Source organism: Blastomyces gilchristii (assembly GCF_000003855.2).
Source record: "Blastomyces gilchristii SLH14081 genomic scaffold supercont1.48, whole genome shotgun sequence".
Classification (NCBI taxonomy): Eukaryota; Fungi; Ascomycota; class Eurotiomycetes; order Onygenales; family Ajellomycetaceae; genus Blastomyces; species Blastomyces gilchristii.
Window position 1 is genome coordinate 103452 of NW_003101635.1, and position 15670 is coordinate 119121.

A 15670-nucleotide genomic window follows, 5' to 3' on the forward strand; every position below is an offset into this window, starting at 1 on the left:
AGATCAAGAGAATTAAATCAATGTTCACTGAGATTCTGTTAAGCAATATAAGATAGAAGACTTGATAGAATTGAATCTCAAGAACATATGAATCACATGTTCATCTTGTACACTGAATTACTGTTATATCAAGTATAAAGTGATAGAAGTTCTAGATAGTTATAACTACTATCTTAACATATCATCAGAGATTCATGATGTTTTTCACATAAGCTTACTCTACTGTGCTGTCACTGATCTATTCTCTTCTCAACTGATTTCTGACTGACAGCTGTCAGAAATCATAGAAGAAGATAATGATCTTGAATGAGAGATTGAAGATATTCTTGATAAGAGACTCTGTGACTATGACTGATAATATCTTGTAAAATGAGTCAGCTATGATTGTCTCACCTGAACTCTAAGTTCTGTGTTATTCAAGACTGCAGCTCTTGACTGATGAGAACTATACATGATCAGAGAAGAAGGAGACTAATATGACAGACTGCAACTGATCACTATATAGACTATTTCTTTACACTTCATAGAGTTCACTGAAAGCTCTGATTCTCAGTCATTCTCAATCATCAATTCTCAGCTGAAAAACTCATGAAATTCCTATTCTTTCACTTCAAAGCTTCACTGTGTATATATTATATATGTGTATAAATAGTCACTCTGAACACTGATTCTTGCACTTTCTCTTTCTTTTTCTTCTTTAACATTTTTCACTTTGTTATATAAGACCTATAAATATTATACTGATTTATTCAGTGTAGATCTCTTATAATAAAAGTTTAACTTATTATATTAATAAGATGATAAGAATTCTTTCAATTTCAATATAAGATTTAATGAATATTAGAAGGAATTAACTGATAATTTAAATTAATTAAAGACACAGCTTTATCTCATAAAGATAACTTATAAGATATAAATAATAATATCACAGTATCAGAGTTCATTAATTAATTATACTGAGCTTGTTAACTTAACTTCTCAGATCTATTTAAATAATCAATACTCTGAGAAAAAGATTAATAAGACTCTTTCTAAGTAATCAATGATAGAATCTAAATAATACTGTAACAGCTTTAGTGCAGATAATATAAAGAAGAATTTTAAGTATTTCAATTCTTCACTCACTGTAAAGAAATATTAAAAAAGATTTGATAAAGATCTCTGCTTTAACTGCAGAGCTGATAATTACTATACTAGTAATTATAAATGGCTGAAGAAGAAAAGAAATTGAGAAGATATCTTCTTAAAGTTAACTTCTCTTCTGATAAATATATTCATAGAAGATAAAGAAGAGAAAAAAATAAAGAATTAATAATTCTCCATATCTCTAAGTTTATATCATGATTACAATGAATATTCTGAATGAGAAGATATTAGTAAAATATCTACTTAACTTCAGAGTAAATACTAACTTCATATTCTATTTCTTTTCTTCTATAAAGAATTGAAAGAAGATAGATCTGTCAGATTATATGAAATTTACTGATGAAATGAAATATCACTGTTTTAATATAATTCAAGTGAAGTGTGTGATCACAGACTTAGAAGAAATCTTCAAAGAGAGCAGTCTACTTCTTTACACTATTAATTTTTTAGATAAGAAGGTCATTCTAGATCCTCTATAATTAAGAGAAAACAATTCTCTCATTAACTGAGTTACTTAGATGTGATGATACTATCTCACTGATGAAGAGACAGTAATAGAGAAATCTGAAGAGTTTTATCAGAAGAATCTTGAGAAAAAGATAAAGTTAATATGCTGTGTAGCAGAGAACTTAAGAATAGATAAAGAAGTCATCATTCTCACTGCAAGATTACTAACAGTATCTGTCATTGAAGATGAAGGAATATAATATCTCTTTACAGATTATAAGAATGTCTTTTCAGAAAGAGAAGCAGTGAAGTTTTCCAATATCAAGATATAATATAAGATCTGCTTTGAAGATGATAGAACAGCACTGTACAGATCTCTTTACAACTTATCAGTAAAGAAATTGAATATTCTGCACAAATATCTTGAAAAAGTGCAATTGAAGAACTGAATATACTTATCAAAGAGTTCAGCAGAGACATTTATACTATTTATACTCAAGAAGAATGATAGACTGTCTTTATATAAACTACAGAGACTTTAATAAGATAACAGTTAAGAATTACTATTTATTATTATTAATTAACAAGATGATTAATTAATTAACATGTGACTATGTCTGAAATCAGAATCAGAATATTAAATGATCTCATTTTCAATTTAACTGATCTTATTACATGATTTTAAGATTAGATAGTTGTCTTATACTATCTCAGTGAGACTTACTGTCTACTCTTATTACATTTTTCAAATGAGATCATGATTTTCTCTTCTCAATTTAAATTATTTTTATTGCTTTAAAGGACTTTAAATCTCATTTAACTATTATCAAAAAGTGTTACTTTTTAAAAAATTAAAAATTGTTCAAAAAGAATCTTAAAATGTCTAAAAATAGTAACTTTATACCAAGAATAAGATTAAATGAGATTAAATGAGATCACTTTCTTATATTTTCCAAGTCATGGTCTCATTTTTAGATCTGATATATAGTTACTTTGCATGTTTTTTTAATGATTTATCTCAGCAGGATTCATGCCAAGAAATGTATAGAATCAGATCAAATGAAATCAAATATAAAATTCATAATTTCAGCAGTCAGTCTACTCTGAATTGACTGATCTATTTCTATATATTATTATTTATAATTATGATGCTCTGAAATTGTTAATAACAGATTAAGAATTTGTCTTCATCAGTAAATACTGATCAGCTTTTTACTATTATCAGTGACAGGCTGCGCCTGATCAATTAGATAGACTATTTCATTACACTTCACAGATTTCAATGATTTCAATCACTTCATTCTTGAACATGTATGCTCTGATTCTCAGCCATTCTAAATCACTGATCCTCAGCCGCCACTCTGATTCTCAGCTATTCTCAATCACTGATTCTCGGCTGTCATGAACATGTATAGATTCTTTCACCTCAAAGCCTCACCATGTACATCATCACATACACATATAAATATTCACTTCAATTACTGATTCTTGCACTTTCTCTTTCTTTTTCTTCTCTAACATTTTTCTCTTTGTTATATAAGATCTATAAATATTATACTGATCTATTGAGTGTAGATCTCTTATACTAGAAAAATTTTCATTATCTTCTTATTAGAAATAATTATTCACACATTATCTTCTTATTAGAAATAATTATTCATTGAGAGATATCTAAACATGTAACAACACATAGAAAAGAGAAACAGTTAAATGAATACTGAGTTCTCAGATAGACGCTTACTCATCAGTTACTCTGACTCTGTAATAAGATCTTACAAGAGAATGTCAGTGAAAGACATGAGAGTTCTGACACTTAGATATATAAGATATTCATATAATTACACTTTTTCAGATTTCATAGATATCATATATTCAACAAATAACATATCTAATAATAATATGAGAGAACTCTCAAACATAAGCATAGATGTAATATCACAGTGACTTTGAGTAATATTGAAATTATAACAGTAATAGATAACAGACATATATACAACTTAATAACTTCAATATAAAGAGATTTAATAATTAACTTAATAAAGAATCTATACAATTTCAACATCTACAGAATTAAATACAAAAGCATTGAAAGAATGCTTAAATACTTCTACATATTTTAACACTTCTTATCTCACTCTTTACTCATCATGAAGAATGAAAATACTTGTAAAACTGAGTGTAGATAAAGATATCATCAGTTTACTAATTAATCAAGATTGATATATTAATGAATGATTGAAGAATCATGTGAAATAGAAGTATCATTCATGAATAAAAGCATGTGAATCAGTGTTATGAATATCTGATAGTATTATCAAATATCTTGATATTCTGTTCTGAGACACTGCCATGCAACAGAAAGTGTTAAATTTATTACAGAGCACTTAACAGAGAAACACTTCTCTTACAATATTTATTCCTGACTTTGACATTAAAATCTTAAAAGCAGGTGATTAATCTTGAGAGAATTGAATAAAGATTAGTATACTTAAGAAGATATTAACTTTCAAACTCTTACAAACTCTTATAAGTGTAAATGAAGACTCAACTTATGAAGACTTCTACACACAGCTCTGAATATTGAATAATTATCTTATCAAGCTCAAGAGTATACAGAATAGTGACAGAAGATGTTACATCTCAGTCACTTATACACCTGTGCTGAAGAGAAGTAACAGCAATGATGCAGATATTATGAACTGAATAGATTTAAATATCTATACATAAGCAAGAGTTTCTGTCATTTAAACAGGCTTCTGAGTTCCTGAAATCACTTCTGAGAAAGTCACTGATCAATATCAATGTGAAGTATATATCAACTATAACTGATCAGAATACATTGCTTTCAACTACTGATTAACCTATGTATCTTCACACTTAAGAGAAAGACTGACATCTTCTCACTTGAGAGAAAGATCAGTGTTTTCTCATTTAAAGAATGAATCAGTGCCTGTCTGTGTCAATCACATTGCAGTGAAGGAAGATTCAGAAGATAACTATGAGAATGTCTCAATGAAACAGGGAAAAGATTAGATTCTGTTCAAATTCACAAACAGAAGCTTGAAGAGATCAGATAACAATGATTTAAAGAGAAAATAATAATAAATGCAATTCTTGTATCTACTGTGATTGATAATATGTATAATATGAAAGCTATGATAGACAGCAGTCTATGTTACGATACAATAATAAAATCTTTAGTTGTAAGACATTATAATCTTCAGTTTATTGTCTTATCAAAATCCTGACTTCTTACAGAATTTAATGATTCAAAAGATGTTTGCATCTATTATATAGTGAAATGAAACATAGATATTGAAGAATATCAACATGAAGATGTCTATGTATATGAAGTTAATAATCTTAATTATAATCTTATATTAGAACTTATCTGACTATCTGAACAAGACATCTTATTGAATACTTAAAACAGAAGCTTGATATTCTCTAATAATAATAGAATTTATGAACATAATATTTACAAGACTATAAATCTTACACAGATCTCTATCAACACTTATAAAATACTTTAAAAAAGAAGTTATTAAAACTGCTGATAAAATTATTAACAGTAATATTATATATCAATGTATTCTGTCAGTCTGATTAATATCAAGAAAACTCTAGAGAAGTTATTCTATACTATAATAACAGATTCTTATACAAAACTCTCTTAATAATATTATATATATCTAGATATGTTCTGATAAGATAATATTACAAATTTATTTCTCTTACAAGATTTAAAAATAGATTACAGTATCAAGTTAGAGAAGCAGAATGATAAGAACTCTAAATCATCATAAGACTCTCTCTATAATATGTCTCAAGATAAACTTCTTCTTCTTCAGAAGACACAAAATGATCTGTTGAATAAGAAATTTATAAATATTAGTAACTCTTCTGCTGTAACTTCTATTCTTTTTACAAAGAAACTAGATGAAGAACTCTGATTCTGTGTGAACTATCAAGATCTGAACAGATTGACAAAGAAAGATCATTATTTCTTATCTCTTATCAATAAAACCTTAGTATGTATCAGATGAGCTCAATGATTTACAAAGTTAGATATTATTACTATGTTTTATAAGATTCATATTACTGAAGAAGATGAATGACTTACTGTATTTCAAACATATTATAATCTCTTTGAATGAGTAGTTACACTCTTTGAACTGATCAATGCTCTTAGTACATTTTAGAAGTATATTAACTAAGCACTTCAAGACTGTCTTAATAAATTTATATCTACTTATCTAGATGACATTCTCATCTTTACTAATGAATTCAGAAAGAAATATCAAGAGCATGTATAAAGAGTATTACAATGACTATGAGAAGCAGAACTATCAATTGATATTGATAAGTGTAATTTCAAAGGTAAGAGTACTAAATACTTAGATTTCATCATAGAAGCTGGTAAGAGAATTTGTATAAATTCTGAGAAGATCTCTGTCATTCTTGAATAAGAAGCTTTATACACTGTGAAAGATGTATAAAGCTTCATTGAATTTACTAACTTTTATCAATAATTTATATGAAACTTCTCAGATATTATGAGATCACTTACAGAGCTCATTAAAAAGAACTTAGTATTTCAATAATCAGTGAATACTGAAGCTGCATTTACACAGATGAAGAAGATATTCATTAATATCTCTCTACTAATAATATTTGATTCTGATTATAAGACAGTTATCAAAGCTAATTTCTCTGACTATATCACAGAAGAAGCTATATTATAATATAATGATAAAGATGTTCTATAATTATGCATCTTCATATTCAAGAAACTGAGTTCTGTTGAATGCAATTATGAGATCTATGATAAGAAACTTCTCATAATTATACATTATCTAGAAGAATAAGACTCTGAACTCTGAAGTATCTCTGAATTTGAGATAATTCCAGATTATAAGAATCTCAAATACTTCATAATAATCTGTAAACTCACTGAATGACAGATATGATGATCTGAGTTTCTAAGCTACTTTCATTTTATAATACACTATCACTCTGACAGTCAGAACTTGATGACAGATGCTCTCTTATAATGAGAACAAGATATGCTGTCTGATATAACAGATATGTACTGAATGAATTGAGAACACTGACTCTTGAATCTGAAGATATTAGTTGATTATAATGAGATCACTTATGATACTATATATACTTTACTGATCAGAACATTCTTCAGATCTACACTGAATAAATTGTGATATATAACAGCTCAAACTGATAAACTTCTTCAAGTACTCACTGAAGTAGTATATCAAGAAGCATCTTGACTTTCCTCAGAACTATATATAAGAACTAATATCTCAGAATATTCAATTAATAATAATAATACTCTATGATTCTGTGAATAACACTGAGTCTCTCACTTCAAACTCTTACACATCTGAATAATGCAAGAGATACATAATTCATATATAACTGATTATTCAGGCTATGAATAACTATATAGAATAATCTCTTGAGAGTTCTACTGATCTGAAATATTAAACAGTATCAGATACTTTATTTAAAACTGTAACTACTGTTCTTTCATTATCTTATGAAAAAACTGTAGAAAAGATCTACTAAAATCACTTAATATCTCTGATAGAATCTGATAAGATGTAGTAATTAACTTTGCTGTTAATCTATCTAAGAGTGAGAATTATAAGAATATTCTGATCATCATTGACTGACTAAGTAAAGATGTAATATTGAAATCTTGTAATAAGATGAATATTAAACAAGTCACTGAAGACTTCTTATAGAGTTCATTCTATTGAATATATAAGTTACTGAGATCTATTGTATTAGATTAAGACTGTCAATTTATAAGTACTCTCTGAACAAGAATCTGTCAAGTTCTCAAGATTACATGCTGTCTGTCAATTGTCTATTACTCTGAGACTGATAATGCATCAGAATGAATAATTCAGATTATAAAGAATTATCTTCATAAGTTCTGTAATTACTTATAAGATGATTGACATGATCTGTTTCTACATATAGAGATTACTATCAATGAATAAGATGTTATTTCAACAGACATAAGCCTGTTCTTTCTTATATATAGTTATTATATAAAGAAGTTGAATCTTCTAGAAACTACACAGTTCACACTGAACCTCTGCAGTTTGATTCAGATCACTGACAATATAGTAATAAAGTTTTAAGATGCTCACAACTGAGCAGAGATCTTCATGATAACTGTAAAATAAGATTAAGAGAATTAAATCAATGTTCACTGAGATTTCACTGAACAATATAAGATAGAAGACTTGATGTGATTGAATCTTAAGAATATATAAATCACATGTTCATCTTATACACTGAATTATCATCATATCAAGTATTGTAAGAGGCCTACGCCGAATAGATCGGTATAATATTGATAGGTCTTATATAACAAAGATAAAAACATTAGAGAAGGAAAGAAAGAGAAAGTGCAAGAATTGATGATCAAGATGAATATTTATTCGCGTATGTGATGGTGTACACAGTGGAGCTTTGAGGTGGAAGAATATACGCGTGTTCGTAGCGGCTGAGGATCAGTGATCAAGAATGGCTGAGAATCAGAGCATATGTATTTGAGAATGAAGTGATTGAAATCTGTGAAGTGTAATAAAATAGTCTATATGATTGATCAGGCACAGCCTGCTACATTAGTCCTCTCTTTCAGAAGCAGTTCTCATCAGTCAAGAACTGCTGTTTCAGATAACATGAAACTCAGAGTTCAGATCAGTTGATTATAGCTGACTTATTTCACAAGATATTATCAGTTACAGTCACAGAGTCTCTTATTGAGAATATTCTCAATCTCTCACTCAAGCTCATTACCTTCTTCTATGATGCCTGATGACTGTCAGTCAGAAGTCAGTTGAGAAGAGAATGAATCAGTGACAGCACAGTGAAGTAAGCTTGTATAAAATACATTATAAATCTCTGATGATGTGTCAAGATGATAGTTATAACTACCTAGAACTTCTATCACTTTATACTTGACATGATGATAATCTAGTGTATAAGATGAATGTGTGATTCATATGTTCTTAAGATTCAATCATATCAGATCTTCTATCTTATATTGTTTAATGAGGTCTCAGTAAACATTGATTTAATTCTCTTAATCTTGTTTTATAGTTGTCATGAAGACCTCTGCTCAATCACAGATATCTCAGAGCTTTGTTACTATATTATCAGTGATCTGAATTGAACTGTGAGAGTCTGGTGTGAACTGTGTGATCTCTAGAAGATTCAACACTTTCATGTGATATCTATATGTAAGAAAGAATGAGCTTATATCTGTTGAAATAGCATCTCAACTGTTAATAGTGATCTCTGTGTGTAGAAGAAGATCATATCAATCATCTTATAAGTAGTTACAGAACTTACAGAGATAATTCTTCACAGTCTGAATTATTCATTCTGACACATCATCAGTCTCAGAGTGATAGGCAGTTGATAGACAGTGTGTAATCTTGAGAACTTGACAGATTCTTGTTTAGAGAGTACTTATGAATTGACAGCTCTGATCTGATACTATAGATCTCAGCAATTCATGCATCTGATAGAATAAGCTCTGTAGAAAAGCTTCAGTGACTTGTTCAGTATTCATCTTATTACAAGATTTCAATATTACATCTTTGCTCAGTTAATTCATAATGATCAGAATGTTTCTACAACTCTTACTCTTAGATAGATTGATAGTGAAGTCAATTACTATATCTTGTCAGATTCTATCAGAAATATTAAGTGATTTCAATAGATCTTTTCTATAATTCTTTTATAAGATAACAGAAGAACAGTGATTACAGTTTCAGATAAAGTATCTGATACTGTTTAATATCTCAGATCAGTAGAACTCTCAGAAGATCATTCTATACAGTTGTTCATAACCTGAATAATTGATTATATATAAATCATGCATCTCTTGCATTATCTGAGTGTGTAAGAGTTCAGAGTGAGAGACTCAGTGTTATTCACAGAATTGTAGAGTGTTATTATCATTGATTCAACATTCTAAGATATCAGTTCTTATATATAGTTCTGGAAGAAATCAAGATGCTTCTTGATATACTGCTTCAGTGAGAGTCTGAAGAAGTTCATTCATCTGAGCTACTGTATACCACAGTTTATTCAGTGTAGAGAAAGTGAAGATATCAATAGCAGTTCTAACTGAAGAAGCATGTATAGTATCATGAACTGTTTCATCTTGATTAACTAGTATCTTCAGATTCAAGAGCTGATGCTCTTGATTCATTCAGTGAGTATCTGTTATATCAGATGACATATCTTACTCTCATTATAAGAGAACATCTATCATTGAGTTCTGACTATCAGAACAGTAGTGTATTGTAAAATAAAAGTAACTTAAGAACTCAGATTATTACATCTGTCATTTAATGAGTTTACAGATAGTTGTGAAGTATTTGAGATTCTTATAATTCATGACTATTTTAAATTTGAAGATACTTCAGAGTTCAGAGTCTCATTCTTCTAAACAGTATATAATTATGAGAAGTTTCTTATCATAGATCTCATAATTGCATTCAGTGAGACTCAGTTTCTTAGACATAAAGATATATGATTGTAGAACATCTTTATTATCATATTATAATATTACTTCTTCTATTATATAGTAAGAGAAATCAGCTTCAACAACTGTCTTATAATCAGAATCAAATGTTATCAGTAGAGAGATATTAATAAACATCTTCTTCATCTATATAAATACAGCTTTGACATTCACTAATTATTGAAATACTAAGTCTTTCTTAGTGAGATCTGTAAGTGATCTTATGACATCTGAGAAGTTTTATATAAATCACTGATAGAAGTTAGCAAATCTGATGAAGCTTCATACATCTTTCACAGTATATGAAGCTTTTCATTCAAGAATGACAGAGACTTTCTCAGAATTCATTTAAATTTCCTTGCCAGCTTCTATAATAAAACCCAGATACTTGATACTCTTGACTTCAAAATCATACTTATTAATATCTATCAGTAGTTCTGCTTCTTATAGCTATTATAATATCTTTCACACATACTCTTGATATTCTTTTCTAAATTTATTGATGAAGATGAGAATTTCATCTAGATAAGCAGATACAAACTTATTAAGAAAATCTCAGAGCACTTAGTTAATATACTTCTGAAATATACTGAGAATATTAGTCAGTTCAAAGAGTGTGACTATTCATTCAAAGAGATTATAACATGTTCAGAATGCTGTAAGTCATTCATCTTCTTCAGTGATATAAATCTTATGAAATGCAGTGATGACATCTAGTTTTATACACTATTAAGCTTATCTGATCTGTGCTAGAGTTTCATTGATGAGAGATAAGAAATATCAATCTTTCTTTGTCAATCTGTTCAGATCTCAGTAGTTCACACAGAATCAGAGTTCTTCACCTGATTTCTTTGCAAAGAGAATAGAGACTGTGATGAAAGAGTTACTAATGTATATGAATGCTTTATTCAACAGATCATTGAGTGTCTTTTGAAGAAGAAGAAGTTTATCTCAGAACATGTTATAAAGAGAGTCTTATAATAGTTTAAGATTGTTATCATTCTTTTTCTCTAACTTGATACTATGATTCACTCTGAGATCTTATAAGAAGAGTATGTTAATAATATTATCTTATCAGAAGACATCTAGATATTCATGATATTATTGAGAAAGTTTTATATAAGAATCTGTTATTATAACACAGAATAATTTTTCTAGAGTCTTTTTAATATTAGTCAGACTGACAGAATAGATTGACACATGATTCTGCTATCAGCAATTCTTTCAGCAACTTCTTTTTCTGAGTATTTCATAGATGTTGATAGAGATCTGTGTCAGATCAATAGTCTTGTGAATGTCATCTTTGTGAATTCTATTATTGTTAGAGAATATCAAGCTTCTGTTTCAAGTGTTCAATAAGATATCTTATTTAGATAGTCAGGTAAGTTCTAACATAAGATTGTAATCAAGATTATCAACTTCATATACATAGGTATCTTCATGTTGATGTTCTCTCACATCTATGATCAGCTTTATCATGTAATGAGTACAAATGTCTTTTGAATCATCAAATTCTGTGAGAAGTTGAGGTTTTAATAAAGAGATATGCTGAAGATTATAATATCTTACAACTGAAGATTTTATCATTGTATAGTAACATAGATCACTATCTATTATAGCTTTCATATTATACATATTATCAATCACAGTAGATACAAGAATTGTATTCATTGTTATCTTCTCTTCAAATTATTGTTATTCAATCTCTTCAAGCTTCTATTTATAAATTTGAACAGAAGTTAATCTTTTCTCTGTTTCACTGAGACATTCTCATAGTTATCTTTCAAATCTTTCTCTAATATAATATGATTGACACAGACAGACACTGATTCATTCTTCAAATAAGAAGATGCTGATCTTTCTCTCAAGTATGAAGACACATAGATTAATCAGCAGTTGAAAGTAATATGTTCTGATTGATTACAGTTAATACACACTTTATGTTGACATCAATCAGTGACTTCTACAGAAGTGATCCTAGGAACTCAGAAGCCTGTTCAGATAGCAGAGACTCTTGCTTATATATAGATATTCAAGTCTACTCAATTCATAATATCTGTATCATTGTTATTTCTCAGCATGAGTGTATGAGTCACTGAGATATAATATCTTCTATCACTGTTCTATATATTCTTGAGCTTGATAAGACAGTCATTCATTGTTCAGAGCTGTGTGCAGAAGTCTTCATAAGTCTGATCTTCATCTATGCTTATAAGAGTCTATAAGAGTTTGAAAGTTAATATCTTCTTAAGTATGCTAATCTTTATTCAATTCTCTCAAGATTGATCATCTGCTTCTAGAATCTTGATATTGAAGTCAGAAATGAATGTTGTAAGAGAAGTGTTTCTCTGTCAGATACTCTATAATCAATCTAATACTTTCTATTACATGACAGTGTCTTGAAACAGAATATCAAGATATTTCATGATATTATCAGATATTCACAACACTAATTCACATGCTTTCATTCATGAATAGAACTTCTATTTTACACAATCTTTCAATTATTCATTGATATATCAATCTTGATTGATTAATAAACTGATAACATCTTCATCTATACTCAGTTTTATGAGTATTTTCATTCTTCATGATGAGTAGAGAGTGAGATCAGAAGTATTGAAATATACAGAAGTATTCAAGTATTCTTTCAGTGCTTTTGTATTTAGTTCTGTAGATGTTGAAATCACATGAATTAATTATTGAATCTCTTTGTATTAGAGTTATTGAGTTGCATGCATGTCTGCTATCTATTACTGTTGTAATTTCAACATTGCTCAGAGCCACTGTGACATCACATCTATACTCAGATTCAAGGGTTTCATATTATCATTAGATATGATTATATCAATTATCAGATGTATAATATCTGTGAAATCTGAAGAAATGTAATTGTATTCTCATATATCTGAGTATCAGAACTCTCAGATCTTTCACTGATATTCTCTTATAAGATCTTTATTACAGGGCCAGGGTGACTGATGAGTAAGCTTCTATCTGAGAACTCAGTGTCTGCTTAACTGTGTTTTCTCTTTCTTACACATTATTACATATTTGAATATCTCTCAATGAATAATTGTTCCTAATGAGAAGACAATGAACATTTTTATAGTGTAAGAGGCCTACACTGAATAGATCAGTATAATATTGATAGGTCTTATATAACAAAGATAAAAATGTTAGAGAAGAAAAGAAAGAGAAAGTGCAAGAATCAGTGATCAAGATGAATATTTATACATATATGTGATGATGTACATGGTGGAGCTTCGGGGCGGAAGAATATATACGTGTTCGTAGCGGCCGAGGATTGGCAATCAAGAATGGCCGAGAATCAGAGCGTACGCGTTCAAGAATGAAGTGATTGAAATCTGTGGAGTGTAACAAAATAGTCTATATAATTGATCAGGCACAGCCTGTCACAAGTATAAAGTGATAGAAGTTCTAGATAGTTATAACTATCATCTTAACATATCATCAGAGATTCATAATGTTTTTCATACAAGCTTGCTTCACTGTGCTGTCACTGATTCATTTCCTTCTCAACTAACTTTTAACTGACAGTCACCAGGCATCATAGAAGAAGATAATAAGCTTGAGTGAGAGATTTAGAATATTCTTGATAAGAGATCCTGCAGCTGTGACTGATAATATCTCATGAAATGAGTCAGCTATAATCAACTGACCTGAACTCTGAGTTCCGCATTATCTGAAACAGTGTGATTCAAAGGTTGCTTGAGCCAGTGTATAATTACAGGTGTATGCTGACTTCTTATATACTGTACACTAAATTAATTGATGGCCGCTATGACTCCTTTATATTTGTAAGCAAGTTCAGAAGTGACCATGTTATTATCTGACAGTTATACATTCTTTCAAACCACATTCTTCTCCATCAGATTCAGTCATGCTCATGTGATCATAATTTCTGTTCTAGCTTCATGCAGATTAGCACATCACTAGTATTCATGATTGTGTGATCTATTTCTGATTCAGCTAGTATTCTGTGTATACTCTCACAAAGAAACTTTCACTATATTACATCTCTTATTCACTAACTTTGCTCATTCTTCAATCATCTTCTTCATTATCATCATCATTAAATGTTATTATCTTCTTTAAGATTTCTGCTTCTTCTTCTGTTCAACATCTTTTATTCATTTATCTATTACATTATACATGTTTCTGATGATGACTTCTCATTCTTATAACAAGTGTTATTGTAGTACTCATATCAGGCAGTTTGTTAGCAGTAAGTGTAATGTGTTATGAAATATGATCAGAACTTGTTTATCTTCTAATAATTACTAGAATATACTATTATAAATGATATATCTTCTTTATCTTCTTATATATTCTCAATCTTCTTTTCTCAGCAGATATCTGATTGTGTTTTATATTAATACAGATGCTGATTTGTTTTGATTCATATAGAATCTTCACATATTGACAGATCTGTGTCTGTAGATAATAGTGAATACCTCAATATTGAATTATTAGTTAAGAACTTGAAGAATGTGATAATGAAGAAATTATCTATGTTATATATAACTGAGTCTTCTATGTCTCTCTCTGCTTCTTCTGCTGCTTCTTTCTCTGCTGCTTTCTTCTCTGTTTCTTTCTCTGCTACTTCTCTTCAATCTTCTACACTTGTTTCTGTGTCTGGTTCTCTCACTCCTGCTATCTCTGTTTCTGTGATTTCTACTTCTGCTACTCCGGCTCTTACTGCTGCCTTCATTTCTAGCTCTTCTCATTTCAAGAAGATGTTGCATAGACTCAGTGAATCATGTTTCTTGGCATGTACACTTCTGCTCTTCTTACTGATCTCTAGAATAATTTATTATATAAAGACAGTGTATAACATGACTATCTGAAGCTTGATCTTAAACACTGATTATTATATTCATTTTAAATATTCATGATAAGACAATTATTCATTTATATTAGAGAATCACTCTCTCTCTCAACAGTGTTGAGATTATAACTCTTTTTCTTTTTCATCTTTTTCTTTCTGACACTGATTTATCTGTTCTTAGAAGAAATCATTATAAGTTTTATTATATATAAAGTCATAATATTCACAGATATCAAGAGACTTTTTATAATTATAAAGTTTAACATTACAGATATATTCACTCTGATAAATTCCTTTAAAATGATAGATCTGTATCAGTCTATTCTCTGATATTTATTATCTGACTTTGTAATGCAGATAAAGAATATCTGTGTTTTAAGAAATAAGAATATAAATGTCATACTTTTTTACACTCATGAGTGTGAGACTTATATATCTTGTCTGAGATATTGTCATGAGAATGAGCTGTTTACACACTGTATTCTGCTTTCTACATTTCTCTATATCTCTCTTTCTGTTTCTGAGAAGCCTTGTGTGTGTTGTAATTGCATGTACAATTCTAAGATCAGTAGATATTTATTCAGTAATTATTATCTCTGCTTTTATGATTTTATACACTAATAATAGTTCTTAGTTACTCTGGTGCCAGAGGT

General features: G+C 29.1%; 1 protein-coding gene across 1 annotated transcript; it reads left to right on the plus strand.

Annotated features, from left to right (window-relative positions):
- Positions 1-14596: 14596 nt before the first annotated feature.
- BDBG_18044 (uncharacterized protein) lies at positions 14597-15017 on the plus strand (the record flags this gene model as incomplete). The annotated part of the gene is made up of 1 exon (XM_031725634.1): positions 14597-15017. A coding segment is annotated over one exon (419 nt), but the record flags the coding sequence as incomplete, so codon positions are not given.
- Positions 15018-15670: the final 653 nt, after the last annotated feature.